The sequence below is a fragment of the Eriocheir sinensis genome, chromosome 5, assembly GCF_024679095.1.
Source record: "Eriocheir sinensis breed Jianghai 21 chromosome 5, ASM2467909v1, whole genome shotgun sequence".
In the NCBI taxonomy this organism is placed as follows: Eukaryota; Metazoa; Arthropoda; class Malacostraca; order Decapoda; family Varunidae; genus Eriocheir; species Eriocheir sinensis.
In genome coordinates this window covers 25,021,691-25,049,688 of record NC_066513.1, presented here as the reverse complement: position 1 = coordinate 25,049,688, position 27,998 = coordinate 25,021,691, and the positions used below count along the sequence as shown (strand labels likewise).

General features: G+C 41.9%; 2 protein-coding genes and 1 long non-coding RNA gene across 7 annotated transcripts; all 3 read left to right on the top strand.

Annotated features, from left to right (window-relative positions):
• Positions 1 to 43: 43 nt before the first annotated feature.
• On the top strand, positions 44 to 3,953 carry LOC126985540 (uncharacterized). The gene is made up of 3 exons (XM_050840605.1): positions 44 to 409; positions 954 to 1,803; positions 2,172 to 3,953. Exons 1-3 carry the CDS (start codon positions 292 to 294, stop codon positions 2,629 to 2,631), a joined length of 1,428 nt encoding a protein of 475 aa, XP_050696562.1. The 5' UTR covers positions 44 to 291; the 3' UTR covers positions 2,632 to 3,953.
• A 1,000-nt stretch (positions 3,954 to 4,953) lies between these two features.
• Positions 4,954 to 6,253, top strand: LOC126982638 (uncharacterized). Its single transcript, XR_007735278.1, has 2 exons — positions 4,954 to 5,188; positions 5,694 to 6,253. It is a non-coding gene; the product is annotated as an uncharacterized LOC126982638 (long non-coding RNA).
• A 465-nt stretch (positions 6,254 to 6,718) lies between these two features.
• On the top strand, positions 6,719 to 23,523 carry LOC126985528 (probable cleavage and polyadenylation specificity factor subunit 2). Of its 5 annotated transcripts, none has more exons than XM_050840571.1 (17): positions 6,719 to 6,841; positions 9,538 to 9,699; positions 10,170 to 10,329; positions 10,533 to 10,638; positions 11,104 to 11,349; positions 12,450 to 12,637; positions 13,014 to 13,136; positions 13,496 to 13,596; positions 14,791 to 14,952; positions 15,314 to 15,458; positions 15,650 to 15,770; positions 16,094 to 16,215; positions 16,948 to 17,100; positions 18,211 to 18,349; positions 19,113 to 19,177; positions 20,227 to 20,364; positions 23,255 to 23,523. In XM_050840571.1, exons 2-17 carry the CDS (start codon positions 9,551 to 9,553, stop codon positions 23,345 to 23,347), a joined length of 2,211 nt encoding a protein of 736 aa, XP_050696528.1. In that variant the 5' UTR covers positions 6,719 to 6,841; positions 9,538 to 9,550; the 3' UTR covers positions 23,348 to 23,523. The 5 variants fall into 5 exon arrangements, with proteins under 5 accessions (XP_050696528.1, XP_050696545.1, XP_050696520.1 ...); XM_050840588.1 differs by lacking the exon at positions 6,719 to 6,841 and adding an exon at positions 7,059 to 7,191; XM_050840563.1 differs by lacking the exon at positions 6,719 to 6,841 and adding an exon at positions 7,191 to 7,258.
• The last annotated feature ends 4,475 nt before the right edge of the window (positions 23,524 to 27,998 follow it).

Here is a 27,998-nt window from a genome sequence, read left to right as displayed (position 1 = left end):
TAAACAACAAAACAGAAACAAGAACAAGAATATTTATAACAGAAAAAAAAAACCAATAGCGGCAAAAATAACAACACCAAAAGCAATATAACAGCACTAGCAAGAGGGTCACGCAGATTGGGGGGCACTCATGCAGTCTCTTATACGCAGCACCAGTCTTATGTCATAACCCCCATTTGTAGACTGTATAAGTTACGCAACCCAGTCTTTACCCCAGCTATAGCTCCTCGTCATAGTGAGTCGGCAAATGCTCGGGGAAGGAGGAGGAGGAAGAGGAGGAGGAGCCTGTCCATGGAGATCCACAATGGCACTACTCAAAACAACCAGCCAGTCTCCCCTAGTCCCTCCTACAGGCGACACATCCAGCTCCTCAGCCTCACCATACCAGCTCTCGCCATGCCGGATGATGGTACGTGTGTTATCTGCTACGTGTCTGAGTAGAAGACCAACTACTAGTCTACCACCCTAACTGTTTGCAAAGTGATGGGTATTGACTGATTGCTTGACCCGACTGACTGGCGCTCTTATTCTCTCCTTAGCTCACCCTCAACGTACCTGTGACTGACTGACGAATTAACTAACTGGTCGACTGATTGACTGACATGGAGTTCTTAACTTATTCCCTGAGAACACACACACACACACACACACACACACACTACGCAGCCACACAACCTTGAACGTGATGAAGCTTGACATTCTTTTTGCGTGACAGGATGTTCCAGATTTTTTCGGCGTTCTTTGCATGTGTGTGTGTGTGTGTGTGTGTGTGTGTGTGTGTGTGTTCTCAGGGAATAAGTTAAGAACTCCATGTGTGTGCTCCTCGAAATAAGATGGTGATGTTAGTGCCTTCCTCATGTATACAGAGGAACGGATGCGAGTGTCAGATTTATAACAAAAGCACCGATCCATTCTAGGTCCCACTCATCGCTTATCTTTCTTTGCCTCTACAGTTACAACGAAGTCGATGGAGAACGGGAACGTCGACCCTTCCGCCTCCTCCTCTGACTCTGACGCGTTGACGCCCCAAAGTCTGGTGAAAGAGGAACACGTGCAGGCCGCCCTCGCCGCTGACAAGGGTACTGCCGCAAGTCTTACAGCTTGGAAAGTCGTGGACTTTACTAAGCCGGGCGACAACTATGCGTGCGTGGTGAGCAGCGTTGAGGTCAGGTATGATCTGGACGGAAAGAGTTTTGAGGTGGTCTACGTGGTGAAGCTCAACCCTTGCAGAACCTTCGAGTCCATGAAGGAGTTTACATATATGGCCTTCCAAAAGGAAGCGAAGTTCTACACAGACCTCATCCCTGAAATGAATACAATTTTGAGATCGATTGGGCTGAAAGAGTTGAAGTTTCCGAGATGCTTCTATACTTTTTTGGAGGCAGACAAAGAGGTGATATTCCTGGAGGATCTAAGGCCACAGGGATTCAAAATGACAGACAGAAGACAAGGACTGGACGAGGCCCATGTCATCCTTGCCCTGAGGGAGCTGGCAAGAGTCCACGCAGCTTCTCTATTAGTCGAAGCTCAGTTACCAAACAAGGACATAATTGCCAGGTTCCCATTCATAAAGAAGAGCTGGAGCTACTTTATAAGGAAGAGCGAGGTGTTTTTGTCGGTGTTCGAGACCCAGCTTAAGTACAGCATTGATCTCCTCACCAAGGTCGGGGGATACGAGAGAGCAATCAGGTGGATCGAGGACATCCTGCCCAAGATTCCGGATATAATCGAGGAGCAGGTGAATGACGCCAAGCTGAAGCTCGTGTGCCATGGAGACTGCTGGAGCAACAACATGCTGTTCAGGTGAAGGAGGCGGGAAAGAACGAGCATTGGGCAATAATAATAATAATTCATCACAAGTTTTTTACCTATATTTTTATCTGTATATAGATGGTTATCTATCCTCCCCCACCATTCAAGAGTCTCTTTATCTCTCTGTATATTCATCAACCGATCTTTTTCATTATGTATCTTATTGCTGTTTATCTATCTATCTTTCTATTTGTCTTTACCTGTCTTCCTATCTATATCTATCTATCTGCTGCTGTATTTATCTATCTATCTGTCTATCTATCCACCTATCTTTCAATTATCTGCATATTCAATAATAATATCTTTTCCCCACCAACCTAAAGCCCACGTTAGCTTACTCTTGTCCCTCTCGTGTGCAGGTATAACGAGGACGATCGCCCCGTCGAGGTCATGCTACTCGACGTTCAGCTCAACAATTACTCCTCGCCGGCCATAGACCTCAACTACATGCTCTACACCAGCACCATCGGTGAAGTGAGGCAGCCCAATCTCCAAGACTTCCTATCTACTTACTACAGTACCTTCTGCAGCGTGCTAGAAGCGGGTAACGTGGACCGTCCCTTCACGCAGGCGGAGTTTTTACAAGAGTTTAGGGATAAGAATCTCTATGGAGTCATCTACGCAATGGTTCTCCTTCCCTTCATGATTGTAGAGCCTGAAGATGTAATTGATTTATCCACTGGGACTGACGAGGACATTAATGTGATGATGGAAGAGTCACAAGCGAAGGCGAACGAATTACTGGACAAGAATCCTTTGCTACGTCCAAGGTTTCTGAATGTGTTTGATGACATGATGGAATCTGGAGTGATTCCATGAGGCTCCCGCGGGGCTTCCTTTGAGGGCGAAGCTGATAGGTAGACTATGAGTTGTAGGGAGATGCAAGATTTGTGTTGTTTATAGTAATATAGTCACCCAAGATAGTCAGTCCCACCTCAGACATTGCTATTATATAGGATATGGCAACGATCTAAAAGCACATACACCATTTAAGTTTGCCACGGAGGTGTGGGACTATATAGTACAGTAGCCTATATGAAGAGAAGGAAGGTGTGAGATTTCTTTTGGTTCTTATAATACAGTCAGCCAGTGCATGCATGAAGTGATATGGAAACAAATCATAAACACTACGTCTATAAACATGGAATAGAGTTCGTTGCGAGCATCTCTATATGTATGATTTTTTTTTTTGCACAATTCACTGTACTAATCACTATAGGACCACATCACACACACAAAATATAAAATATACAAGATAGGAAGATGACAAAGGTATAGGAATATGAAAAAAACATAGAAGAGTGAAAGTTACTCTCTCCAGTATCAGTTTTCAGTAACTTTCACACGTTCATAATTAAGATGGACGGAAATGTTGGAGGAACTGTATAATTTATGTGAAAGGAGGTCACGGCTTGTGGTGGCGGCGATGGTGGTAGTGGTGGCAGAGTCGGACTGGGGCGCTTAAGGGGGCCGTGGCATCTAGTGGCTGGAGGGGTCCCGGGCCCATATAAGCTAAAATATCAAAATATTCAAATAATACACATTGGCATGGGTTAAGTCCAGGGGCCCATGTACCTTGGGGGGCCCATGTGCCACTGGCACACGGGCATATAGGCCAGTCCGACCCTGAGTGGTGGTGGTGGTGGCTCGTAAATGAACAGCACAAGATATATCAGGATTGCACACTGGGCTCATGTGGACTGTTCAGCTTAATCAAAGATAAACAATGAGGAAGGTTTAATAGAACACTCTGCGCAGTACGATGGGACAAAGTCGTTTGGCTTCTCTGACCCTTTTGAGTACTGAACACAAACTATATATTCAGGAGTGTTTGTATTCGTGAAGTGATAGAGGACTTTGCAAGAATCAAAGCCAGGAGGAAACTATAAGCTTTTGAAAGTGTTAAGTGTCTATTGCAGTCAATTTAAGTTAGGTTAGTTTAGAACAGGGTTGTTTGATTTAAATCAAGCTGATTTAAATCACTGATTTAAATCTAGATTTAAATCAAATGATTCTTTTAAATCATTGATTTAAATCAAGATTTATATTATTTGATATATTTTTTAATATCATTGATTTAGATCTTGATCTTATTGAAGGGCAACAATATAGAATGGAAAAATAAACAAAGAAAACACTAACTTTGATATCAATGTTTTCCCTGTCAACTTCACAAATTTTCCTGAGCTGATATAGATACATCTTTAGTCAGCCACACATGGTCCGTCTAGTATCCTTCTTGACGGTATCTTGCTGAGGCAGAGTGATAGTTTCAAAAGTATTTTACAACGCGAACCACATGTTCTTCTATGTTGCAATTTCCAAATCATGAGCCAGAATATTTAGAATGTGTGCAGGGCAACGTACCATGGGTTAACAACTTCGGTTCATTTGCTTGTAATTGTTTTCTCATCTTGTTGAGATTGGCTGTATTAGATGCTTAAGTCTGTCCTCATATAGCAAGTTTTTCACCCCGTGGATATTTTCTTTTATGCCTCCATGGTCTAGTGGTGCGTGCCTAACTACGAAACCGCGGTCCTGAGTACGAATCCCACCGTGGGCAGTCAGCGTGGAGCTCACCTAGCTGTTCATCTTCCCTTTCGGGCTGGTGGATAAATGGGTACTTGGGGAAACCTGGGGAAGGTAAACTGTGGTAACCCGAATGTCACGCTGACCCTGTCCTGGGGTGATGGGTCATTGGATGGGTTCTTCCCGCCAATGGCTCAAGGGCCAATGTTACGGAGATGAGCACTGCGGCCATGCTCAGCTACACCGTATGCCCCCATCTTTAGCTACTCTTTTGGTTGGTCTCAGCCAAGTGGTGGCGCAGGCAACTGTTTTATATTGCCGCCATCTTGCTTGACTAATCCCCCCCCCCTCCCAAACTTCACTTGATCCTCTTTAAAGAGTTTCGCTGGAGTCCGGGCTCATAGGCAATCATCAGGACAGCATGTGAGTAGTCTTGGGCCCCTCCAAACACTCAAATGAACTTAAGAAAGCTAATAAAAGGGACAAAATCACCAACTATAGGAAGTGGCAGGAAAGGAAATATATATATATATATATATATATATATATATATATATATATATATAGAGAGAGAGAGAGAGAGAGAGAGAGAGAGAGAGAGAGAGAGAGATCCATGTCACCGGGATACACAATCAGCTCTCAAGAGTATCGATCTCAGCCTCTCACTCGTGTGAAGAAGAAATTAGTAGGTTCTGGACGAACCGTACATATGGATGTACCGTACAAAAGCTCTCAAGACCACATATATTATTTTAAGCTAGTTAACGTCTAAAGAGTGAAAGAGAAAACGGAGTCACACAGCTCCGTCCCTCCATTTGAGCGCGGCAACCAACAGCGCATGAATGAGGTGAGTTTTTCGGTTTTTCGCATTCCTGATGTAATATTTTGCCTCTAAATTATGGTTTGTGGTGCTTATGAATATGCTAGGAGTGTGAAGGTTAGGTATTGTACACCTAAATATGACTATATGTGATGATATGACGAGGTTTTAGTGATGTAGTACACCACGTGTGTCGGTAAAGTTTGTTTTCATTTTAATGGCTGCCTGTGGATGTTTCGTACAGCTTGGCTTTTAAGTGTACGGAGTCTCCACATGTAAACAAAGATATTTATGCTGTTTGTGTGTTGAACTTTATTTGAAAATTGACAGATAGGCTACAGCAATATAGTCTAGGATAGCATAAGGTATCTCATATGAAATTTAAAGATTCTGTTGCTTATCTAAATATTGTTTTCATTGTAATTGTTTTGTTGTTGTGTCCAGTTCAAGAATGGTGAAGGACACACTTGAATATAATAATGTATAGTATAGATATATGCCTTGTGACCTTTATTTATGTTATTTATTTCAGATTGAGCCAGGATGCCACGCAAGTTCATTCCCAAGAACCTCCGGGAGACAGACCGGACCAACCTCGAACTGGCATTCAACTACAGGATTGAGCACAACACCAGCATACGGAGGGCAGCTCGGGAGTTTGGTGTCAAGGTTATGACTCTGCAGGATGCCTTCACAAGGAGCAAAGCCAAATCTGATGGGCACACCTTTGTAATTCCCCAAGAAAATTTTAACAGGATTTTCAACAAGAATCAGGAGGAAATGCTGTGCAAATATGCCATACATGTGGCAAGACTGTTCTATGGGATGACTCGCAAGGAATTTCGCCGACTTGCATATGAGTATGCTGTGGCTTGCAAGTGCTCCAATATCCCTGCAAACTGGCATGCCACACAACTGGCAAACGAAAATTGGCTCCAGCGTTTCATCAGGTTTCCCTACTCTCTTCTTTCATATAATATCAAGTAGGCATTTTTGTTTGTTTTAAGCCTTGTAAGCTTTTTAAGGCAAAGAAGATAATGTAACCATATTTTTTCTCAACTTTTTGTGTAATAAAGGAAGATTAAAATTAAATCGCATTCTTTATTTCAACATATTTATCTTTTTATGTTGCAAATCATTTAAAATCAACATTGGGGTCTATTTTAACAGAATCTGGTGGCAAATTTATTTAATTGTCTATTTTTTACAATTTTTTTGTTTGAGGCCTCATATACGTGTACGGATCGTCCATACCTGTGGACGATCCGTACACTTCGAGATATTATTTTTAAAGCTTCATTTCACCAACTTATATTGTGGTGAAAAAACTGTGCTTACGAGAGAATATGGCGCAATGATTGTACTTTATAGTGATCACTTCAAATTTAGGTTAATTCACTAAAAAAAAAATTTATGAATAAAAAAAAAAAAAAAATGTACGGTTCGTCCAGAACCTACCCTACAGACTGCATGGGCGACTGCAGCTTGTCTGGTCAGTGCTGAACAGTCTGGTACCGGTGTGACAAACCAAACCATTGGGTTTGGTTTGTCCGGGCTTTGTCTACATACACAAGGTGGTTGAATTTCGACACGATCCGGTATCTTTTGTCGACTGCTTGTTGGAATCTGTCCCACCCAAGTTCATTTATATTTATACAAGACCTCTAGACACAACTATAGGTAAGTAACACTCTTCTTCCTCTTCTTATGACCTGTTCCGCTTTGCATCGCTTTTAGGTCCTTCTTGGTACTTCTTTACACTTGGATGCTTCACTTACTTACCCTGTGATAGTAAATATTGGGTTCCACGATGCGCAGATCAGGATGGGAAACAAACCAATTAAATCAAATCAAACCGGTTGCCGCCCCCATCCGGCAGACAGTACGAGCACACACTTGTCTTTTTCATTGCCTATCCGCAACGTTTACTGCATTTCCACCAGTCTTATGTTTACTTTCTTCTTTGCAATAAACAATTCACTTCAACTTCAAACTAATGCCTGCTCAACCCTGTCTAAGTACTCTGATAGGTGTGTAACGTGTGTTTGTTTGGAGGTTGTCAGCTGGCGTCTGCACTCTGCATGGCCCGCCTTCTCGGTGTGTGTGTGTGTGTGTGTGTGTCGGCTTATTCATTTGCTTTACCCCCTTGCCCCGTGAGTCCCCGTTTCCTTGCCCCGTGAGTCCCCGCTTACTTTACTCCCTTGGCCCGTGAGTCCCCGTTTCCTTGCCCCGTGAGTCCCCGCTTACTTTACTCCCTTGCCCCGTTTCCTTGCCCCGTGAATCCCCGTTTCCTTGCCCCATGAGTCCCCGCTTACTTTACTCCCTTGCCCCGTGAGTCCCCGTTTCCTTGCCCCGTGAGTCCCCGCTTACTTTACTCCCTTGCCCCGTGAGTCCCCGTTTCCTTGCCCCGTGAGTCCCCGCTTACTTTACTCCCTTGCCCCGTGAGTCCCCGTTTCCTTGCCCCGTGAGTCCCCGCTTACTTTACTCCCTTGCCCCGTGAGTCCCCGCTTACTTTACTCCCTTGCCCCGTGAGTCCCCGCTTACTTTACTCCCTTGCCCCGTGAGTCCCCGCTTACTTTACTCCCTTGCCCCGTGAGTCCCCGCTTACTTTACTCCCTTGCCCCGTGAGTCCCCGTTTCCTTGCCCCGTGAATCCCCGTTTCCTTGCCCTGTGAGTCCCCGCTTACCCTACTCCCTTGCCCTGTGAGTCCCCGCTTACTTTACTCCTTTGCCCCGTGAGTCCCCGCCACGTCCAGGCCACCACTGATTGACTGGTGGCAGCAGCTTCCCCTCTGCGCGGCCAGTAGCGTGACGAGCTCCTCGGTAAATAGTGACTCAGATTTGTTTTCCTTACATAGCCAGATGCAACAAGAATTCACTGTCCAGTGCAGCAAGTTTGTAAGCAAGCTTCCCATCCAAACACAGAATGCTACGAAAATTTCTTGTATAGTTTTTGCTGTTGACATAAAAAGAAGGACACTATAGAAAACCACACGAGAAATCTCTTTAGAATCTGGTATTGAGTAGAAGTAACGGATCATTGTGGAGAGTTTAGTTTGGTTTGGGCGCTACAATGACTGTGTTGGACTGTTGAACTGACCTGAAGTCATGATTGGTCCGCTAGTAAGAAAAAGTAGCCACAGGTACGTACCTATTTGTCACGGTTTTTGCTTCTGTCTTGGGTGTGTGAGGACTTGTTACTCCTGATCTCTCGAGACCAGCACAGGTAAAGGCTCAGGTCACACTCCGCCTGCCACCAAGGGGCGGGGCACAGTCTGTGGCTGGCTAAAATCAGACACAGAACAACAGTTATTTAGTTATTCTATAGTTACCCTGGATGATTCCATTTGTTGACTTTTTTTTTGTGAAAGATTTTAATTAACTTCATTAATCTGACAAATATTTGCCTCGGGAACAACCAGTTTTGATACATCATCACCTTCACCAGGCCCATAATTTGGCATATTTTTTGGGGGGCTAGAGTGCATTATAATTTCATGAGTTGTGGGGGATAATTTGGTTGCGAGCGAAGCAAGCATGTGGAGGTGGGGGATTTTTTTGGAAAAATAAACATGTTTAGGGGCATTTTGGGGCTGATATAGAAAGCATCAGGGGGCTATAGCCCCCCTTGCTCCCACAGAAATTACGACCCTGGTCACTGTTGATGAGGTTTCAGGCCCTGCTCTGCTACCAGTGCAGCGCTCCTCAGGGCCGTCAACAATATAATGTTGTTAGCATCGAAAAAATAATCCTCAATGTATATATTTGTAATGTCTTAGTAACTGAGTGAATCTTGAGGACTTTCTCAAAGGTTACCAGTGTCATTTCAATAAGCTTGGCATCATCATAGCTACTTAGCCATGTTTTGGTTCATAATTTAGTGTTGAAAAAGGTGACAGCTGAGTATTGAAGAAGAATAGGGGATAGGTGTTTGGAAGATTGTGTCGAGTTGATAGATCATTGACGAATAACAGGAAGAGAGTGGGTGATAGGACAGAGCCCTGTGGGACACCTCTGGTGAAAGGTTTATGGGAAGAACAGTGACCGTCTACCACAGCGGAGATAGAATGGCCGGAAAGGAAACTGGAGATAAAGAAACAGAGAGGGTTAGAATCCGAAAGAGGGCAGTTTAGAAAGCAAAGAGTTGTGCCAGACTCTATCGAAAGCTTTCGATATGTCCAGTGCAACTGAGAAAGTTTCACTGAAAATTTGTGGTACCTCTTGATGGGGGCAAAATGACCACACTACTATTAATAAAAATTAATATATTAAAAAAACAGGTGATATTTTTAGAATAAATATAAATCCTAAGTAGATAGCTGCACACAACCACATCTATCTAATCTAATACTTTTTTCCTCATTCATATTATCCCAGCTGAACTTTCAAGATGACATCCATCGTAAACTTTGAGGGTATTTGGGGTGTAGGGGATGAAACCCCACACTGTTACCTCCTGACGGTGGATGACTTCACCTTCCTTCTTGACTGTGGGTGGGATGAAAAGTTTGATAAAGACTACTTGGACCGCCTGACAAGGTGAGTAATGGCAAGGTGATGTTTTGACAGGTTCTTGAGAGGTGAAAAACTAAATTTTGCCACTCAATTTGGTATTCTTTTGCATTCTTTTGTTCCTTGTGGAAACAGTAAGTTTCAAGCATTTTTTGCTTTTTTTTATTTTTGCCTTTTGGACTGTCTCCTCTACTATAAAAAAAGGTAACTTCTTCACCCTTTCCCTCTTTTCTTTCTTGCTTTATCATTTTCTTTGCCTTGCTTTAAATTTGTGAGCTTAGTAAATGATCAGACAGCTGAACAAAATTATTTACTGTACCTTCTTACTTGTCCTTGTCCTCTCTGCCCTTCCTCCTTTATCCCCCATTATTTGCCATAAAATAACACTAATTGTTTGCCTAATGGCATTTCTACATTCAAAATTTTTATGTAGAATTGACTAGACAAAGAAAGGTGGAAGGATTCTGACACTGTATTGGTACTTTTCCCACTACAAGAGTGTTGCCTCGGATCGACTGTGTCCTCATCTCCTACCCTGACCCTCTTCATATGGGGGCGTTGCCTTACATGGTGGGCAAGTGCCAACTCAGCTGTCCTGTGTATGCCACTGTCCCTGTATTCAAGATGGGACAGATGTTCTTGTATGATTGGTATCAGGTGGGTAGTTACCTTGCTATGGGTGACAGGTTGATAACTACATTTTGGTTGTTATTTTTGTTGTATGAAGGGATTGAATATTTGTGCTATTATCTTCTTATTGTATTCAAAGTTTAAAGGTATAATTTTCTCTTGTTTTTAATGTATGTATATGCATTTATATATTTAAATGTCTATTTATGGGCTTTGTGTTTGTGTTGCAGAGTCACCACAACTATGACCAGGTAGAACACTTTTGCCTTGATGATGTGGATGCTGCCTTTGAGCTCATCACACAGGTCAAGTACAACCAGAGCATTCCTATGAGAGGTGAGACACACACACACACACACACACACACACACACACACACACACACACACACACACACACTTTTGACAAAGTTCCACATACAAGACTACTATGGAAGCTGGAAAATAAAGGATTGAAAGGGAAAATGAAAAACTGGATGGAAAGTTACTTAAGGGGAAGAGAGATGAGAACAGTGGTAAAGGACATGAAATTGGAATGGAGAATTGTAGATATTGGAGTGCCTCAGGATTGGTATTGGCACCAATACTTTTCCAAGTATATATAAATGAGATGCTGGAGAAAGTAAACAGTTACATAAGCCTGTTTGCAGACGGGAATTCCCGCACCCTGCCTTTCTGCCTTTCTCTGACCGAGCGGAAATTCCCCCCAGCCATCCTTTAGGAATTAATAACCTTTTCTTTCTCATTTTTTTATGTATATGATTCCTGCCTCACCACCACGACAACTCTTTCTGTGCCTCAGGGAAGGGAATAGGCCTGAGCATCTCTGCCCAGCCTGCAGGACACATGATCGGTGGAGCCATCTGGAGGATCATCAAGGACGGGGAGGGTGACATTGTATATGCAGTGGATTTCAACCACAAGAAGGAGCGACACCTTGGGGGTTGTGAGCTGGACAAGATCAGCCGACCTTCTCTCCTCATCACAGACGCCTTCAACTCCTCATACCGGCAGGAGAGACGCAGACACAGAGATGAGAAGCTTGTGGGTAAGTTGTTTCTTTGTGGATGGTGTCTTCTATCTATCCATCCATCCATAACACTGACACCCTTTTCCATCCTGTGCCTCCTTTAAGAGGTGGCTGTACTGTGAAGCCTCCAGTTTTTGCTGTTTATACATTCCTATTTTGCATCCCCCCTTTCTTAACTCTCTTCTCTATGTGTTCCTTTTTATGAATTGCCTCCCTAACACCCTGTGCCTTCTTGTTTCCTCTCATGAACTTTCATTACAGCATTGCTATTCTCCATTTTTATAACAAACCCAAACCCACTTATTTGATAATGCATTACCCATTCCATCATTCCACATTCTACATTTAATCTTGTATCCATACCACATCCCCTTTGCTCATTTCATCCCCTCTTCTAAATCTACATCCTCATCATCATCATCATTTCATCAACGCCTGCTCCTATAGTCTGTTCGGAGCATGAAGTCGGTTCAAGGTGTGGCAGATTCCAGAATTCCCATGAGTGCAGCGCTGCCAGTTCGACCGCCAATTATCAGATTAGCACTCTCTCCCGGCCTACCCACCCACAACCCACCTGTTTATCTCTCTCTCTCTCCCTCTCTCTCCCTCTCGACCTGAGGGAGGGACCTAGGGGGACACACCAACCACCACCACCACCACCACTACCACCACCACAACGTGGCAACATGGGAAAAAATCGCTGCCACATGTCATAGAATTTATACAAATCCTTGTTATAATCCTAAACATCGACACTCATTGTACTATGTAGCTTCCTTTACTATATACAGAATATATAAAATATCGCTTTCAAATAGCACATGGATGGGAAATAAGAGAGAGACGCATGTACGAACGCTGATTTGGCAACATGGGTAGAGGTAAATGACGATACCAGCTCCACCCTGAACGGACTTCATGCTCTGAACAGACTATAGGAGCTCCCACCAATAATTTATAACTTATACCTGCTGCACATTCTCTTTGTTTGTGATAGAAAAGTTTGCTACCACCACCAGTCATGATTTATGTAGGTCTAGAATTATTATGCTGTAAATAAATAGAGATTTATTATTTCTCTGTTGAGTTATGTCACCATGAATGTTCGTCCCCTCCAGCCCAGCTCCAGGAGACCTGTCGTAACGGAGGAAATGTGCTGGTGGCCACGGACACAGGCGGGAGAGTGCTGGAGATAACACACATGCTTGAGCAGATGTGGAATACCAAGGAGAGTGGACTGTCAGCTTACTCACTGGCCATCCTCTCCAACACTGGCTACCATGTCATTCATTTTGCCAAGCAGATGGTGGGTATATATATATATATATATATATATATATATATATATATATATATATATATATATATATATATATATATATATATATATATATATATATATATATATATATATATATATATATATATATATATATATATATATATATATATATATATATATATATATATATATATATTACTGTTTCATTCTTATATGGTGGTATCACTTCAATTTCCTGTATCATCTTAGTTACCTGTTTTTTTTAAGAGGCAGTACTGTCACTAATTGTTATGTACCAAATACTTTGGAACCTGCCCTCAACATAAGCAGACAAATTGAAGAATTATGTTTTTATTTTACCTCAGAACATTTTCACTAAGCAGAGAGGCCTGACTTGCAGATTGAGTGGATGAGTGAAAAGCTGACCAAGGCCTTTGACACACTGAGGACCAACCCATTCAGTTTCAAGCACCTCAAGTTTTGCCACAACCTCACTGACTTGAGCCGCCTCCCCTCACCCAAGGCATGTATCACAGCACATGTGTATCAGTTCCTCCCACAGGATTTGATCTGATTTGATGAGATAAAAGAAACTGAAGAATGTAGAAATCAAGACACCTCCTCCTCCTGGAATTGACCTCTCTTTTTGTCACTCATCAATACTTTCTTTTAAAGGAGCAGTGATTAGTGGGCTTTTTTCCCCATTTACTTTTGCCCTTGAATTGTTTCCTTTACTTAAAAAAAAAGCAGTTAAAAAGAAAAATGTATCTAATATGTTTAATATATCAAAAATTAGAAATAGATAAGAAGAAAAACAATAAAAAGGTGATATGTATCTGACATGTTAGCAGCACTGAGTATATAGTTATGTGTTGTGTTTAGGTTGTGCTGGCAAGCTTCCCCGACCTTGAGAGTGGTTATTCCCGGGAGCTGTTTGTGCAGTGGGCCACCAACCCCAAGAACACAATCATCCTCACGTCCAGGTGTGTTATACTCTGCGTTAGCTAAGTGTTAGCATTAACCCGGTAGCAGCGACGGGCCAAATTTGTGACTTTACCATGTACCAGCGACGGGCCAAATTTTTGCCATCATATAAACCCCCCAAAATAGATGATGCATAAACTGATCATAAATGCATTGACATATATTATGAAATGGTTTGTGTGAGTGATGATTTTTTCTAATTTTTCTTGCTTAGAGGGGCCTTTAAGAAACATGATCCCTGCAGCTACTGGGTTAATCAGGAATATGAGGTGGATATAGGCAAGTCATACCATGCATAGAACTGATCAGATACATGTTTGCCCTGCTCTCCTAATGGCATCTTTCCATTTTGCTGTTCAACTTTTGCAGCCTCTCTTGGATCTGTAGGTTATTCTGCACTACATTATAATTCTCCTTTGTAAAACCTCTCCAACTGTACCCTCAATTTCTAGTTCTCTCACCCTCCTTGTCGTACTATTACCTCCATTTATCCTCCTTTCCTTTTTATTCTTATTAATACTCCTATTATTGCTCATTAATACTCCTCTTATTGCTTCCTTTGTTCTTCCTTTTTGCTGCACTACCCTTGTTAATACTCCTTATCCTGCTTTCTTTGTTCATCCTCCTTGCCTCTTTACTCTCACTAATACTAATCACATGCAGGGCTGTACCTAGAGCTGTAAAAGGGGAGGGTCTTTTTCCTCTAAATGTGAACCTTTGTAGCCACTTAAAGAAGGGCAAGTGGTGAGGGAAGTGAGCCAAATCAGCTGGGGTTTTAGGGTTTTGAAAGATTGTCATTTTTGGGTGTATTTTACTGCTGTCAAATTTGAAAAACTAACTTTTCGACCCAGTTTTTCGTTTTGACTTTATCAGAAAATGGACCTTTTAGCAGATGGGGAGGGGGATCTGTTATTTTTGGCCTATCTTTACCAACTCTGCCCTCTCCTACCATCCTCTCCTTGCTACCCTTATCCAGTCTCTGCACATTCTAAAATCACTTCAGTGTATCTCTTAATCTGTCTTTTTTGGCCTATACTTACCACTTCAACCCTCATCTACTACCTCTCTTGATCCCCTCATCCTGCTGCCCTTATCCAGCCTCTGCACAATCCTAAACCCTTTCAGTTTACACCTCCTCTAAAGTCTTCATTCATTGTCATGCCTCAATCATCACTTACAATGGCCACATACAGGACAGGACCAGACACCCTCGCCAGGCGCCTCATCGACGACCCACACATTCGTACCTTCAAGCTGCTGGAGAAGAGAAGGATAAGGCTGGAGGGGCCGGAGCTGGATGAACACTATCGCCAGAAGAGGGAGCAGCAGCAACAGCAACAGAGGATCAAGGAGGAGTGAGTTGGCTACACTGTTGTTCTTATTAACTTGCAGCAAAGAGGTTGTTGAATATATGTTGTCTTTTTCTATTAACTTGTACTGAGTTTTTTGCTGATAAGGAAGGGAGAAGGAGGAGAAACAGCAATTGCAGAATCAAAGAGAAGTGTCTGTCACTCACTCTCTCATTCCCTCATGTACTCTCACTCAGTCATTCACTTATTCATTCCATCACTCACCTATTTACTCATTCATTCATATAACTTACTTGTCATGATTATTTTCTTTTTTAATCATATTTTCTTGCAACAGAAGTGAATATACATCATCCACTGTTTCAAATTGTTAAACTTGTTGCTGATGATGCTAAGTGGCTTTCAGGGTAGAGAGCTCGAGTGACAGTGAGGATGAGGAAGGTCTTGAGGCAGGGAAACATGACATCATTGTGCTGCATGAGAAGGCCGGGAACCAGAGTATGTTCCGCAGCCGCAAGCACCACCCGATGTTCCCTTATCACGAGGAGAAGGTGAAGGATGAGTGTTCCTGATTGTGTATTATGTATATTGATGTTTATATCCTAAGCCAGTGAGTGGTTTCTCTATTATTCCCATGTAGGATGGCCAGTATAATGTTTTGAAAATGGTTCATTATTCTGTCACACTCCAGCTTTCTTAGATATTTGCAAGAATTTCTGTCAGTTACAAGTTTTCTTTGCAGGTGAGAGGTGATGACTATGGGGAGTTCATCAACTTGGAGGACTTTGATGTCAGTGGCTTGAAGGATGAGAACAAGGAAAATATTGATTTGCAGATTCCCTTCGATGATGATGATATGATGGGTGAGGAGGAGTTGGAACTATTATGATTCGTATTTTTTCTTCTGAATCCTCTATCTTTTACTATACCTTATTTAGCAGTTATTCTATGAAGCTGTTAACTTCTAACTACTGTTATTTTTACCATTGCAGTTCATTTAAATGGCTATGTGTCTATTCCTTTTACCAGGTTTACTGATATTATTCAAGAAATCATAATTATTCAGCTTTTACAATAGTCAGTATGAAAAGCTTGATCCTTTCAACTGAAGAAAAAAGTTTTTGTTCAATGTATGTCTTTGCCATGGTCAGAGCTTTGTCAATTTAAATTTAATCCTTGTTTTCAGAAGTGGAGGAGACGCCCACCAAGTGTGTATCCCAGACGGTGACGGTGAGAGTGACTGCCCAAGTGCTGTTCATTGACTTTGAGGGTCGCAGTGACGGCGAGAGCATACGCAAGATTGTTGAGGTGAGACACATTTTGTTACCCTATCATACCTGGTGAGATTACTCTATAGTGTCAGTGCAGGAGATTATTCATTCAGTTTTGATTATAAATTCAGTTTCGTGGCAGGATGAAATCTTTTTTCCTGAATCCTCTCACACCACAAACAGCACCTGTGAAATTGTAAGAGAAGGCAAGGAAGGCAAAGCAATCAGAAGGCCAGATGAAAAGATGAAATTTTAGCATTTTCTGGACCAAAATAGAGTAAATAAAGAGACCATCAGACAGTGAGAGGTGGAGAATATTGGAAATGGGAAAGGCCTTTGTCTTGGAGTTGACTAAAAATGGTAGGTCATGATTATGATGATCCTGCACAAACATTTACTGGTGATAACTCCGTGAATGCATGGGTGCAAGACACAGGGACGCTTTCACAGTCATTTTGTTTGTTTTGATTGTTACCATTATCAGTTATCGCCGCTATAGTATTTCCACGTAAAACTGGCTGATGGGGTAGTGGCGGCTGCGGGGTTAGCCTAGCCCCGCACCTTACCACACACTCTCAACAACTCTCCCTTCCACTGCAGCCGCCACTATCCCATAGGCCAGTTTCACGTGGAAAATCATAGCGTCGATCGCCACCATTGGTAACGATCAAAACAAACAAAACGACTGTGAAAGTGGCCCTAGGACTGTAATGCAAGGATGTCCGCTTCCACCACACACACTAAAATAAAAATTCATCCTAACCCTCAGGCGATGCATCCACTACGAGTCATTTTGGTGCGAGGGTCACACATGGATCTGCAAGCCTTTTCCGAGAACATCCGTAGCATGACCAGAGCCAAGGTGTTTACGCCATCCCTTGGTCAGGTGGTGAATGCCTCCATGGAGTCCCACATTTATCAGGTAGGAGTCTTGTTTCACTCTGGGATAGGAAAGTGAAGTCAGGTATAACATCTTCATCTTCATCATCTGCTTTGTTTCCTCCTGATGACAGAGGACTAATTGGATACCTCATCCTGACCATCATCACATCATCTACCTCATTCACTCCTTATTACAGAAGTAGGAAACCAGATACAAGTAATCACTGTAATCATCATTATGTATTTCCTCTCCTTTAGCACTCTGTTGGCCACTCTATACTAATCACTATATGAGAGCAACAGTTAGCGGGCTTTTTTTTTTACATCTTCTTTTTGTTGTCCTTCAGTTGCTCTCTGTGCTGTAAAAAAAAAAAAAAAAAAAAAACACAGGGAGTCTCACAAGTCACAATAGTGGGTACCTTTTCATTTCACTCCTCATTGTTGAAGAGTGGGGCTGGATGCATCATCATGGCTTTCATCACTCATCTTTATCATGCTCTGTATATCTATTGATATTTAGCATCGATGTCCTGTAACATTTTGGGGAATTAGAGCTCTTGTTCTCCCTGTTCATATCTGTAATTTATTTTGATCATCCTTACCATCGTTTTGTATTGTAATTCATTTGACCATAATGTAAAGTTTATTTTTGGAGGGGTCTAGATATTTAGGATACTTTGATAATATTAAGTGATGTACATTATTAATTGCTTTTTTTTATGTGCTGCCTGTAGTGCCGGTAGGCTTTTTTGAGGGGCCTTATGGATGGCCCCAGCCCGTTAGTGGTGCAAACTAATTTTATTTATAGTGGCTGCCATGTTGTATAACTCTTGCTTGGCCCATGCTGCCCCCCGGTGCTCCTCTTGACCGAAGTTGCTGAAGTTAAGGTTGATTGAAGATACGGACAGCATGTGGGCAATCTTCTACCACTTGGTGATGATTTGAAAAATCAGCGTGTTTTGGTGGGACTCAAACCTAGTCAGTGATGTTAGCCTAAAAAAATAATCCTTTATGCACTTGTTCATAATGTCGTAGTTTCTGCCGAAACTGTCGTAAAGTTGATCAGACGTAAGTTGCATGGGTCGTAAGCTGATGACCACCTGTATAACTGAATTTAATGTACCTCTCCCTTGTTTTGCTTTTGCTTCAGATTAAGCTGGCAGAATCCCTTGTGTCATCACTGATGTTGCAGCCGGCAGGCCGGGAGATGGAGGTGGCATGGGTGGATGGCTGTGTCACCTTCCCCACCGACACCATAGAGGGGGCGTGCGAAGAGACAGACAGACAAGGTATGGAACAGTCTCCCTTCCCACTACTGTGTATCCCCATTCCAATGACTGAAACTCCTACATAACTTTTGTATTTGGAGTTATGGGATGAAATAGTTAGCTGCTTTGCTTTTATACTTTCCCGGCCATACTTCTTTGTCAGCGTGAGTTGCTTTGATGATTTTTATTTAACTAACAAGAGGGGGATATCAAGACACCTCTAGAAAGAGATATGATGACTCCTTACGTCTTCAGTTGTTTTTGTAAGAGTAGCATGTTGACTTTTTTATCTTATTGTTGTTCATATTGTCTGCCTCTTCTTATTGTAAAAAGAGGGATAGTCTGATAGTCCTTATTTTAGGATTGCTGTGTGAGATATGATGACTTCTATGTCTTCAGTTTTTTTTTGTAAGAGTAGGTAGCATGTTGACTTTTTTTATCTTTGTTGTTCATATTGTCTGCCTCTTATTGTAAAAAGAGGGATCATCTGATAGTCATTAATTTAGGATTACAGTGTGAGATTTTTATTCAGCTATAGGCTAGCCTATGTGTATGCTTGCATGAGTTGTTATTTGTGAATATTTCACCAGTTTTATTTATTCTACTAAACATTTATCATTATTTGTTATGGAAAGGTGTATTGTATGATGATTGAGAAGAAATACTAAACAAAGAAGATGACAAAAGGCCTATGATTTATGAGACTTTACTGTTCATCTATTTTCCTGAGTTGAGAGTATTTCTGAAGTGGCTTCTATAAATACTGAATGACTTGTAATTTCAGTGATATCCAGTGAAAACCAGAGAGACAAGGACACAGCCACTCTGACCCTTATACCTAGGGAACAGGTGAGTACCTTGTAAAACTTTTGCAGAGATGTACTAAATATAATTTACTTTGATCATCATCATCGTCATTTCATCGACGCCTGCTCCTAGGAGCTCCCACCAGGGGATGGCCACAGCAGAAGAGTTTCCATCTTTCTCTATTCATACACTCCCTCCTTGCCTGCTCAAAGTTTCTCAAGGATCTTTCACCCCTCTCCCTAACATACTCCTGCACCCTATCCCTCCATTTCACTGGAGGTCGTCCTCTAACATTCCCTGTATACACCCTCCTGGTCATCTTACTCTCCTCCATTTGCCCCATATGACCAAACCACTTTAAAGTCTGTCGCTTCACTTCTTCTACCACTCCACACTTCTTTCCTTCACCCCTGTGACACATTCCAAAACACTCATACACACTTTCATTACTCATTCCATCCATTCTACTCACACCACATGCACTCCTCAAATAACTCATTTCCACTGCCTGCACTCTAGACCTCTGACTTCCATTCCATGCCCATGTTTTGCTTGCATATGTGAGGGTTGGTACTATTATTGTATTTCTCAAATCCCTCTTTACCTCCATGCTCACACTTCTGCCATTCATGATATGTCCCAAAAATCCTACTACCCTTCTTCCTTGCAATGCTTTGTTTTATCTATATATATATATATATATATATATATATATATATATATATATATATATATATATATATATATATATATATATATATATATATATATATATATATATATATAAAATATATTGGATATGTATAAATTGGTGAATATACTCTTAACTGTCAGTAAGTTTTGTCATTTCTCTATTGATGATAAGCCTGGCATGCATAAGATACCCTCTAGCCTCACTATAATTTGATGGTTTCAGTAAGCAGCACTTTCTATACACATGACAAGGGCCAGCATTTCAACTGGCTTTATATGATTTACTGTAGTGATGTTAACAAGGTAAGCTGTTTCTCTCTAGATGATACAACAGGCAGACCAATAGCTTGTCTCATCTTTTACTTTTACCTTTAGTCACTTTGCTGTCGCTCCCACAGGCTCCTCCTCACAACCCAGTTTTCATCAATGACATTCGACTGAGCGAGTTCAAGCAAGTTCTAAGCCGAGCCGGGATCAGCTCAGAGTTCAACGCTGGCATCCTGTGGTGTGCCAACGGAACTCTGGCTCTCAAGAAGGTTAGTGTCTTGTGCATGTCTCCTTTGTTATTCGTCCCCAAAAGTGTCAGAATTTTTTTACTCTTTTAAGATATTGTTCTGTAGTTTTGTAATTCTTTTTCTTCGTCTAGGGCATGTTAACCAGTTCATACACCATTCCAATTCCAGTAGACCTCTTTTCCAAATGACTTCCTCTTCAGATGTCAGGCTTGTGCTTAAAAGGCAAGAAATTTTGTACCTTCCAATCAACTAAAAACCAATAAGGACATTTTATGATTTTAATTGGAAACCTCTATTCAAGAGATTAATAGAATATATGAGATGAAAATGAATGCTTGGGATTTATGTTGCCGATCGGCTGCGGTGAAGACGAGAGTGCTTCCATACCTACAATAGGTTTGTTCCTCCACCACTATCCTGCTCATCAGGATATGAAGTGGATGGCTGCAACAGAAATTTCATGTTGCAGCACTGTTTCTGAGAATTTTTTTTCCTGATATGAGTGCTAGTTGGTATAGTGCCTGTAAACTGGTGAACATGTCCTGCTTGCTTGATTTGTTTGAATTTACTGCTGCTCTGCTCACTGCAGTTGCTCCACTGGTGAACCATATCTATGTTTCCTGATCACAGATGTCCACTTAACTCATGATTTTGGTGATAAGCTGTGGGAAGGGGGGATGCATGCAATTAGCAAGTTCAGAAGGGCAGCCAGCATGAAAATATCGATAGAAGATAGAAAGAGATTCAACATTATGGCAGAATTTAAGAGGTAGAAAACTGCTAGTAAGAGGAGGAGAGTTGATGAGACGAAGAGCCTTTGACTCCACTCTGTCTAGTAGGGCTGTGTGTGGAGCCCCCCGACACATGAGATGCATACTCGATATGAGGACGTACAAGGCCTCTGTATGTGGACAGCATCTGTGTGGGGTAGAAAAACTGGTGAAGATACAGAATGCCCAACCTCGAGGAAGCTGATTTAGCAAGAGAGGAGATGTGAAGTGTCCAGTTAAGATTTTGAGTTAAGGATAGACCAAGGATGTTTAGTGTAGAAGAAGGTGACAACTGAGTGGTGTCGAAGAATAGGTGATAGGTGTTTGGAAGATTGTGTTGAGTTGATAAGTGGAGTTGTTGAGTTTTTGAGGCATTAAAGGACACCAAGTTCCTTTTGTCCCAATCGGAAGTAATAGCAAGATCTGAGGTCAAGCGTTCTGCAGCTTCCAGCCTGGAATCACGTAATTCCTGTGGGGAGGGTCTTCCGTTAAATGATGTTGAGTAATGCAGAGTAGAGTCATCAGCATAGTGGATAGGACAGTTTGTTATTGGAAGATCATCAATGAACAACAGTAAGAGAATGGGAACTTGGACAGAGCCCTGCAGGACACCACTGTTGATAGGTTTAGGTCAGTGGTTCCCAACCAGGGGTCCGTGGACCCCAGGGGATCCATGGAAAAAGGGGTCCATAGAGATTCTAATTATTTTACTTAAATAAAAAAAAAGCGCTGAACGGAACATCTGCTTTTGTATAAATAGGCCTACAGCTTCATCAGCATAATAATGCATGGCATTTTACATGAGTGTATTAATTTTTTGCAGAAAAATCAATTAATTTTGCTGGCTTTACATATTTTGTTGTATGGGTCCACAGGTGAAAAAGTGATTGGAAAAGGGGGAACGGGTAAAAAAAGGCTGGGATCCACTGGTTTAGGGGTAGAACAGTGACTGTCTACCACGGCAGAGATAGAACGGCTGGAATGAAAACTGGAGGTGAAAGTACAGAGAGAGGGATAGAATTCATGAGAGGGAAGTTTAGGAAGCAAAGTCTTGGGCCAGACCTTGTTGAATGCTTTCAAAATGTCTAGCGCAACGGTGAAAATTTCACCGAAATGGCTAAGAGAGGATAATCAAGAGTCGGTTAGGAAAGCAAGATCACCAGTAGAACGCCCCTTGCGGAACCCATACTGGATCAGATAGAAGGTCAGAAGTGGACAGATGCTTATGAATCTTCCGGTTAAGGATAGACGTAAAAGCTTAAGATAGACAGGAAAATAAAGCTATAGGGCGGTAGTTGGAGGGATTGGAACGGTCACCCTTTTTTTATTTTTTAAGTACAGGCTGTATGTAGATGTACTTCCAGCAGGAAGGAAAGGTAAATGTTGATAGGCAGAGGCAAATGAGTTTGACCATGCAGGGTGTCAGCATGGAAGCACAGTTTTTAAGGACAATAGGAGACACTCCATCAGGCCCATAAGTCTTCTGAGAGTTGAGGCCAGAGAGGGCATAGAAAACATCATTCTTAAGACTCAATAACAGGCATGAAGGAGTCAGGGTGGGGATGAGTAGGAGGAATATGCCCAGAATAGTTCAGAGTGGAGTTTTTACAGAAAGTTTGAGAGAAGAGTTCAGCCTTAGAGATAGATGAGACGGTGGTGCTGCCATCAGGGTTAAAGAGAGGAGGGAAAGATGAAGAAGTGAAATTGGAGGAGATATTTTTGGGTTGGTGCCAGAAGTCTCTGGAAGAATTAGAGAAAGCAAGGTTGCAGCACTTTCTATTAATGAAAGAGTTTTTGGTAAGTCAGAGAATAGATTTGGCATGATTCCAGGTGGAAATGTAAAGATCATGATTAGCTGGAGTGTGAAGGCTCTGGTACCTTTTGTGAGCTGCCTCTCTATCTTTGATAGCACGAGAACAAGCATGATTAAACCAAGGCTTTTTAGCATGAGGAGTAGAGAAAGTACGTGGAATGTGTGCCTTGCATGCGTGCTTCTTACCCTTAAAATAATGAAGAAAGAAAAAATAATACATTAAGAAAGCTTTGCATAGGCCAGGTAATGAATGCACAGCACAGTGCAAACTTGAAACAGTTTTATTAAAAAGCTGCATGAGTAACACAATTTTTTGTTATTTTTGCAGCAAGATTCTGGCAGCGTATCCTTGGAGGGGCCACTCAGCCCGGATTATTTTGAGATCCGTGAGCTGCTATACTCTCAATATGCGATATTATAGTGCTGGGGGACAGGTTTGTGCCTCAGGGGTTAAGCCTTGGAGGAGGAAGAAGAGCAATTTATTGTATTGTTTGAGAGATGTCAGAGTCAGGGGTATAATACCAAGGTGTTATTTTAAGTCCTACCTTTCTTACTGTCCCAAAAATGTTATTTTCTTTTAAATAAAATATTCAAGTACATGGTTATATTATTTATTTATATCTGTGGGTGAAGTCTATTGTTATACTGGTTTGTGAGAAGGGTGGTTGGTAATCATTCATTGCAAGAGTTCATCAGCTATATGTGGTTACAGTGCACAGGGCAGTACTGCATGAATGACCGAGATCTTAAGAAGTCCACTTAGTTCCTGTCTATCACTATACAAGTGAGTGTCATTATGACATTATCTCACTCCCAAAGATAGTGGTGATCTTCCAGAGACTGGAAGTGTTATGAAAAGGTAAAGTTGGGGTATATGCTATAGCATGGCATGGCCTTGGTCCTCATGTCTGTTTCATTGATTCTGGAGCCTGTGGTGGGTATGCAACCATTACCCCAGGACACAGGGCAGGTGTGGCATCCTGGTAACACTGTTTCCCTAGGTGTCCCACCCTGCAAGGAAGGGTAAGCAGCTGGGTTGGCTGCACACCAATAACCCGGGTCTGAAATGACTTGGCCCTGGCCTGTGGATTTGTATCTAGGGGCTCTAATCACTACACTGCGAAGAAGGGTTATGGTATTCTTAATTTGATTTATTTATTTATTTTTTTAAAGTTTCACTTGTAAACTTTCTTGGTGGGGCCTGGTGGTGGTCAGCCTAAGCCCATCATGGTGCAGGCAAGTGTCTATAGTGGTCGCCATCGTGCTTGGTTCATGCAACCCCCCCTCCTCCTCCCTGAGCTCATCTTTGATCCTCTATTTTATGAGAATTTAGAGTCTGTGTTGATATATGATCTTCAGGACAGTAAGTGGGTAGTCTTCGGCCACTCGGCGAGGACTGAAAAACTGCCAGCTTGTTTGTAGTGGCGGGCGGGATGCGAACCTGTGTCCCACACACTGACCACTCGGCCATTGCCTCACGATCCCCTTGCTATTGCGCCTATGGTGTGTGCGTGTGTATATATATATATATATATATATATATATATATATATATATATATATATATATATATATATATATATATATATATATATATATATATATTTCAACTATTCTTTCTGTGTTCAAACATTGGTACAAAGTCATGGACCACATAGCCATAAGTGTACTATTTAAAAGGTAACTGTTTTAGGGTTAAGAAGTGTGTGTTTGGCAGCCACAAGGCAGTCAGTGAATCCATTTCATAACCATCCGAGTCATCATGTCAAGGAACTCAATGAAGGCCATGATGGAGAGGCCGAGGTAGGCACCAAAGATTCCTCCGATATTGCTCACCAGACTTGATAAACCCTGAGAATAAAGCAGAGTGCATTATTATAATTGTATAGATGTTCTGCATTGTTGAAAAATACAACAATGCATAAATGAATCATCTCAGCTCTCGTTAGTAGGGAATTTTCAGATGATTTAACTCATCTTTTTTTGTCACTTGCTTATCATCAATCTCAGCTTATTTTCCAAGGTATAACTTAAAGGCACATATATAATCATGATAGTAAAAGACACATGTGATATAGAATTCCATGACAGAACCTAGCTCTAATCTTTCATATTCTCAGGAAACAACAGCAGCGGTATATATGGCATACAATGTATGCTCTATATCTTGGCAACACACTGAGAAAACAATAACATGTAAGCTATGACAAAAAAATAAAACATTCTTTTGTGGCCCTACTCTTATGGCTGCTCATCTCTCGCCTCACCTCGTACTTTGCATCTTCTATAATTTGTTGTTTCTCCAGTGTATTGTAGAAAACTTGCAGCACAGACACCCCAACCTTCGGGTGCATTTTGTATGTTTCATAAAAGTTGGTCTGAAATAACAAAGAGGTATAGAAGAAAGGTTGATACAGGCATATAGCTGTATTCAAATGGATGACATGAGTCTACCCCAGTTGGAGTGGTGTGTGTGAATGGTTGAACATACCTACCTCATAAATAGCGACTTACTTCATAATTGGGAGTCGGGAAAGGTGCCGAGGTGATGGAGACTTCAAAGGAACTAACTCTGAGGATAATGGTAACATTGAATGATATTAGTATACATACATAAATATGTGATGAGAAAGTTACTCATTGTCATGGCAAAAGATTTGATGCTTTTGGTAAATGAGACAGACAAATGGCTAAATGACATATAAAAAGAAAATGCCTGCTACATGCTGCTCCAATAGAGAAAAGTAGATGAAAGAAATTAAGCTTCTACTAATGCTATGTTTCTCAATAATTATTCTGTTTTAGACCAAAAGAAGCAGAAAAGGACATAAAAACACTGAACACTCCACCAATAGAGAAGAAAAAAGAAAAACTTCCTATGTATACTGGTCATGAACACAGATGTGCATTCATAGGCTGGTGTTTGTAAGAGTATGAAAAATATCAGAAAATTAAAATATGGCAGAGAGAGAGAGATTTACACAGATTTACATAGAAGTTCAGACCACTTACTGACATTCCAGGCTGCAGGGACACTGTGTTTCATCGGAGGTGTAAACCTGAGCCAGGTATTCCCTTGCACAGTGACTCTCATTGTCGCCACACTGCTTCAGATCTGGCAGCTTAAAAAAAAGAATTTCAGTAATCAAATAATATTAACTCCACATGCTTCAGGTCAAATTACTTTTTCTTGACGTATATGCTCCATGTTACTAAGAATCACGTAGAAAATTAACAGGTTTGATGAAGCAATGACTCATAAAAGCGTTTCAAAGAGATTGTAGGGAGCATGGTCTGACACTGATATTGTTGGAATTGATCTTAAAGAAATGGCCAGGGAAGAGAGAACTTGTAATATGGGCTTTACTCTGGTAGCCTGGCATGGGGGGGACTGATGTAAAGGTGACGTGAACTATCTAGGTGACTTGTACATACATATCATTTCGTACACAAAGCCAGTAACATTGCCTTGGGTTACCACAAAGTTGATTCTGAACTTAGGGTGGAAGCAGCCACATTTTGTTATCAGAAACCACTGGAGGCACATGTTTAAACACTCCTGTAACGACACCGAATGGAACAAACATTATCATCATGCAGCTGTAACCAAGTCTTGGGCCCACATGTTATCGCAAAATGGCTCTCAGGGAAGCAATAGTAAAAAAAAAATGACTATAGGATCACTACTACTACTACTTCACTGGGGGCTGTCTAAAATTCATTCCTTGGTCGATCCTGTCATCATAGCTTTGTGGGTAGTTGTCTATATTTACACGAGCATGACTTGCGCTGGCATATTACCGTACGTTATGCTTCCCTGGATGTGTGTTTCTCTAGACTTACATAGAGTGAGTATATCTCCCTGGAGCTTTCGAAGTGCTCTCCTCCCCACACCATAGGCAGGAACCAGGACTCCTCCCAGGCACTCATGCATTTGGAAGGGTATGGAGTAGTCTTCCGCTTCTCCCTTTTCTAAGTTATGAAAACAGAAAGAAAACAGCATTCTAGCACCTTTATTGTGTAAGAGATTTCACTGAACATTTTCAAATTTTAGTTAGCAGCAAGAATTTGAATGAACGAATTTGCTTACCTTTGTTTTCATCGGAATTTTCTAGTTTTTAAATTAAAACTTATCCTTAAAGTAATTCTGCTGGAACCGTTTCAATCAATCAATCTATGGGAGCATACGCCTCGCCCACCTTAATTTAAGAGGCCAAACCCCAGGGTTCCTCCTGGCAAGACTCCATGCAGGCCGCCTTCCCAACCCAGGTAATCTCCTGGCAAGATTTGTCGACTTGAAGAAGCTCTACAATAATTCTGATCCACAACTGTGCCTAATACCCAGTCAGTGCAAGTGCTAAGAAGTGATGGAGCAAGGAGAGACCTGCCTCACTTACGTGTCCACAGGAAAGAAGCTGGACTCCCCCCCCCCCCTAACACACACACACTTAACAACACTAAATCTTAGAGCACAGAGCAGTCAATAGACCAACGGTCCTTGTAGGAATTTCGCGGAGCCGCAGGAGATCCCAGATTACTTGTCGATGCACTGAATCAAATCCCTTCGACATAAGCCGCAAGCATTCTCTGACGAAACTCGCGTCGACGTTCCACCATTACACGAAGTGCTAGGATACGGTCAATCAACAAGACTTACCATGCGAATCCGCATGAGCAATGGATGGGTAAACACCTTGCTCGGCCGTTTACCAATTTTTAACTATTAATAGAACGAAACAGCGAGACAGTTTAGCCTCTTGTTGGAGTGTAATACTTACAAGTACTGTGGCGACTTTCGTGACGGTCCAGGGAGCGACCAGAAAGCCCAGCTCATCGGGGTTTGGGGGTCGTTTGGGCCGATGGAGCTGCACGATGAAGCCCGAACTCTCTGCCAAGCCCGAGGACGGGTAGTCACTGAGGTCCGTCTGCAGCAGCATCGTTATGCCTGACGGTTTCAAGTGAGGGTCATTAGCACGTAGTCTTAGCAAATGTGAGCAGCATGGCAGTGTAGTAGAGGCTAACCAACGTCGTGACTGTCTGCAAGGACAATCGAGAGGGAGAAAAAGTGTGGG

What these genes read in the sequence shown, in the direction of transcription:
- LOC126985540 (XM_050840605.1), top strand. Translation starts at nt 292, where the DNA reads ATGGAGATCCACAATGGCACTACTCAAAACAACCAGCCAGTCTCCCCT. An exon ending in TCTCGCCATGCCGGATGATG is followed by an intron (nt 410 to 953) that starts GTACGTGTGTTA and finishes TTGCCTCTACAG; the next exon opens with TTACAACGAAGTCGATGGAG. An exon ending in AGCAACAACATGCTGTTCAG is followed by an intron (nt 1,804 to 2,171) that starts GTGAAGGAGGCG and finishes TCTCGTGTGCAG; the next exon opens with GTATAACGAGGACGATCGCC.
- LOC126985528 (XM_050840571.1), top strand. Translation starts at nt 9,551, where the DNA reads ATGACATCCATCGTAAACTTTGAGGGTATTTGGGGTGTAGGGGATGAA. An exon ending in TCCCTTATCACGAGGAGAAG is followed by an intron (nt 15,459 to 15,649) that starts GTGAAGGATGAG and finishes TTTTCTTTGCAG; the next exon opens with GTGAGAGGTGATGACTATGG. An exon ending in CGAAGAGACAGACAGACAAG is followed by an intron (nt 18,350 to 19,112) that starts GTATGGAACAGT and finishes TTGTAATTTCAG; the next exon opens with TGATATCCAGTGAAAACCAG.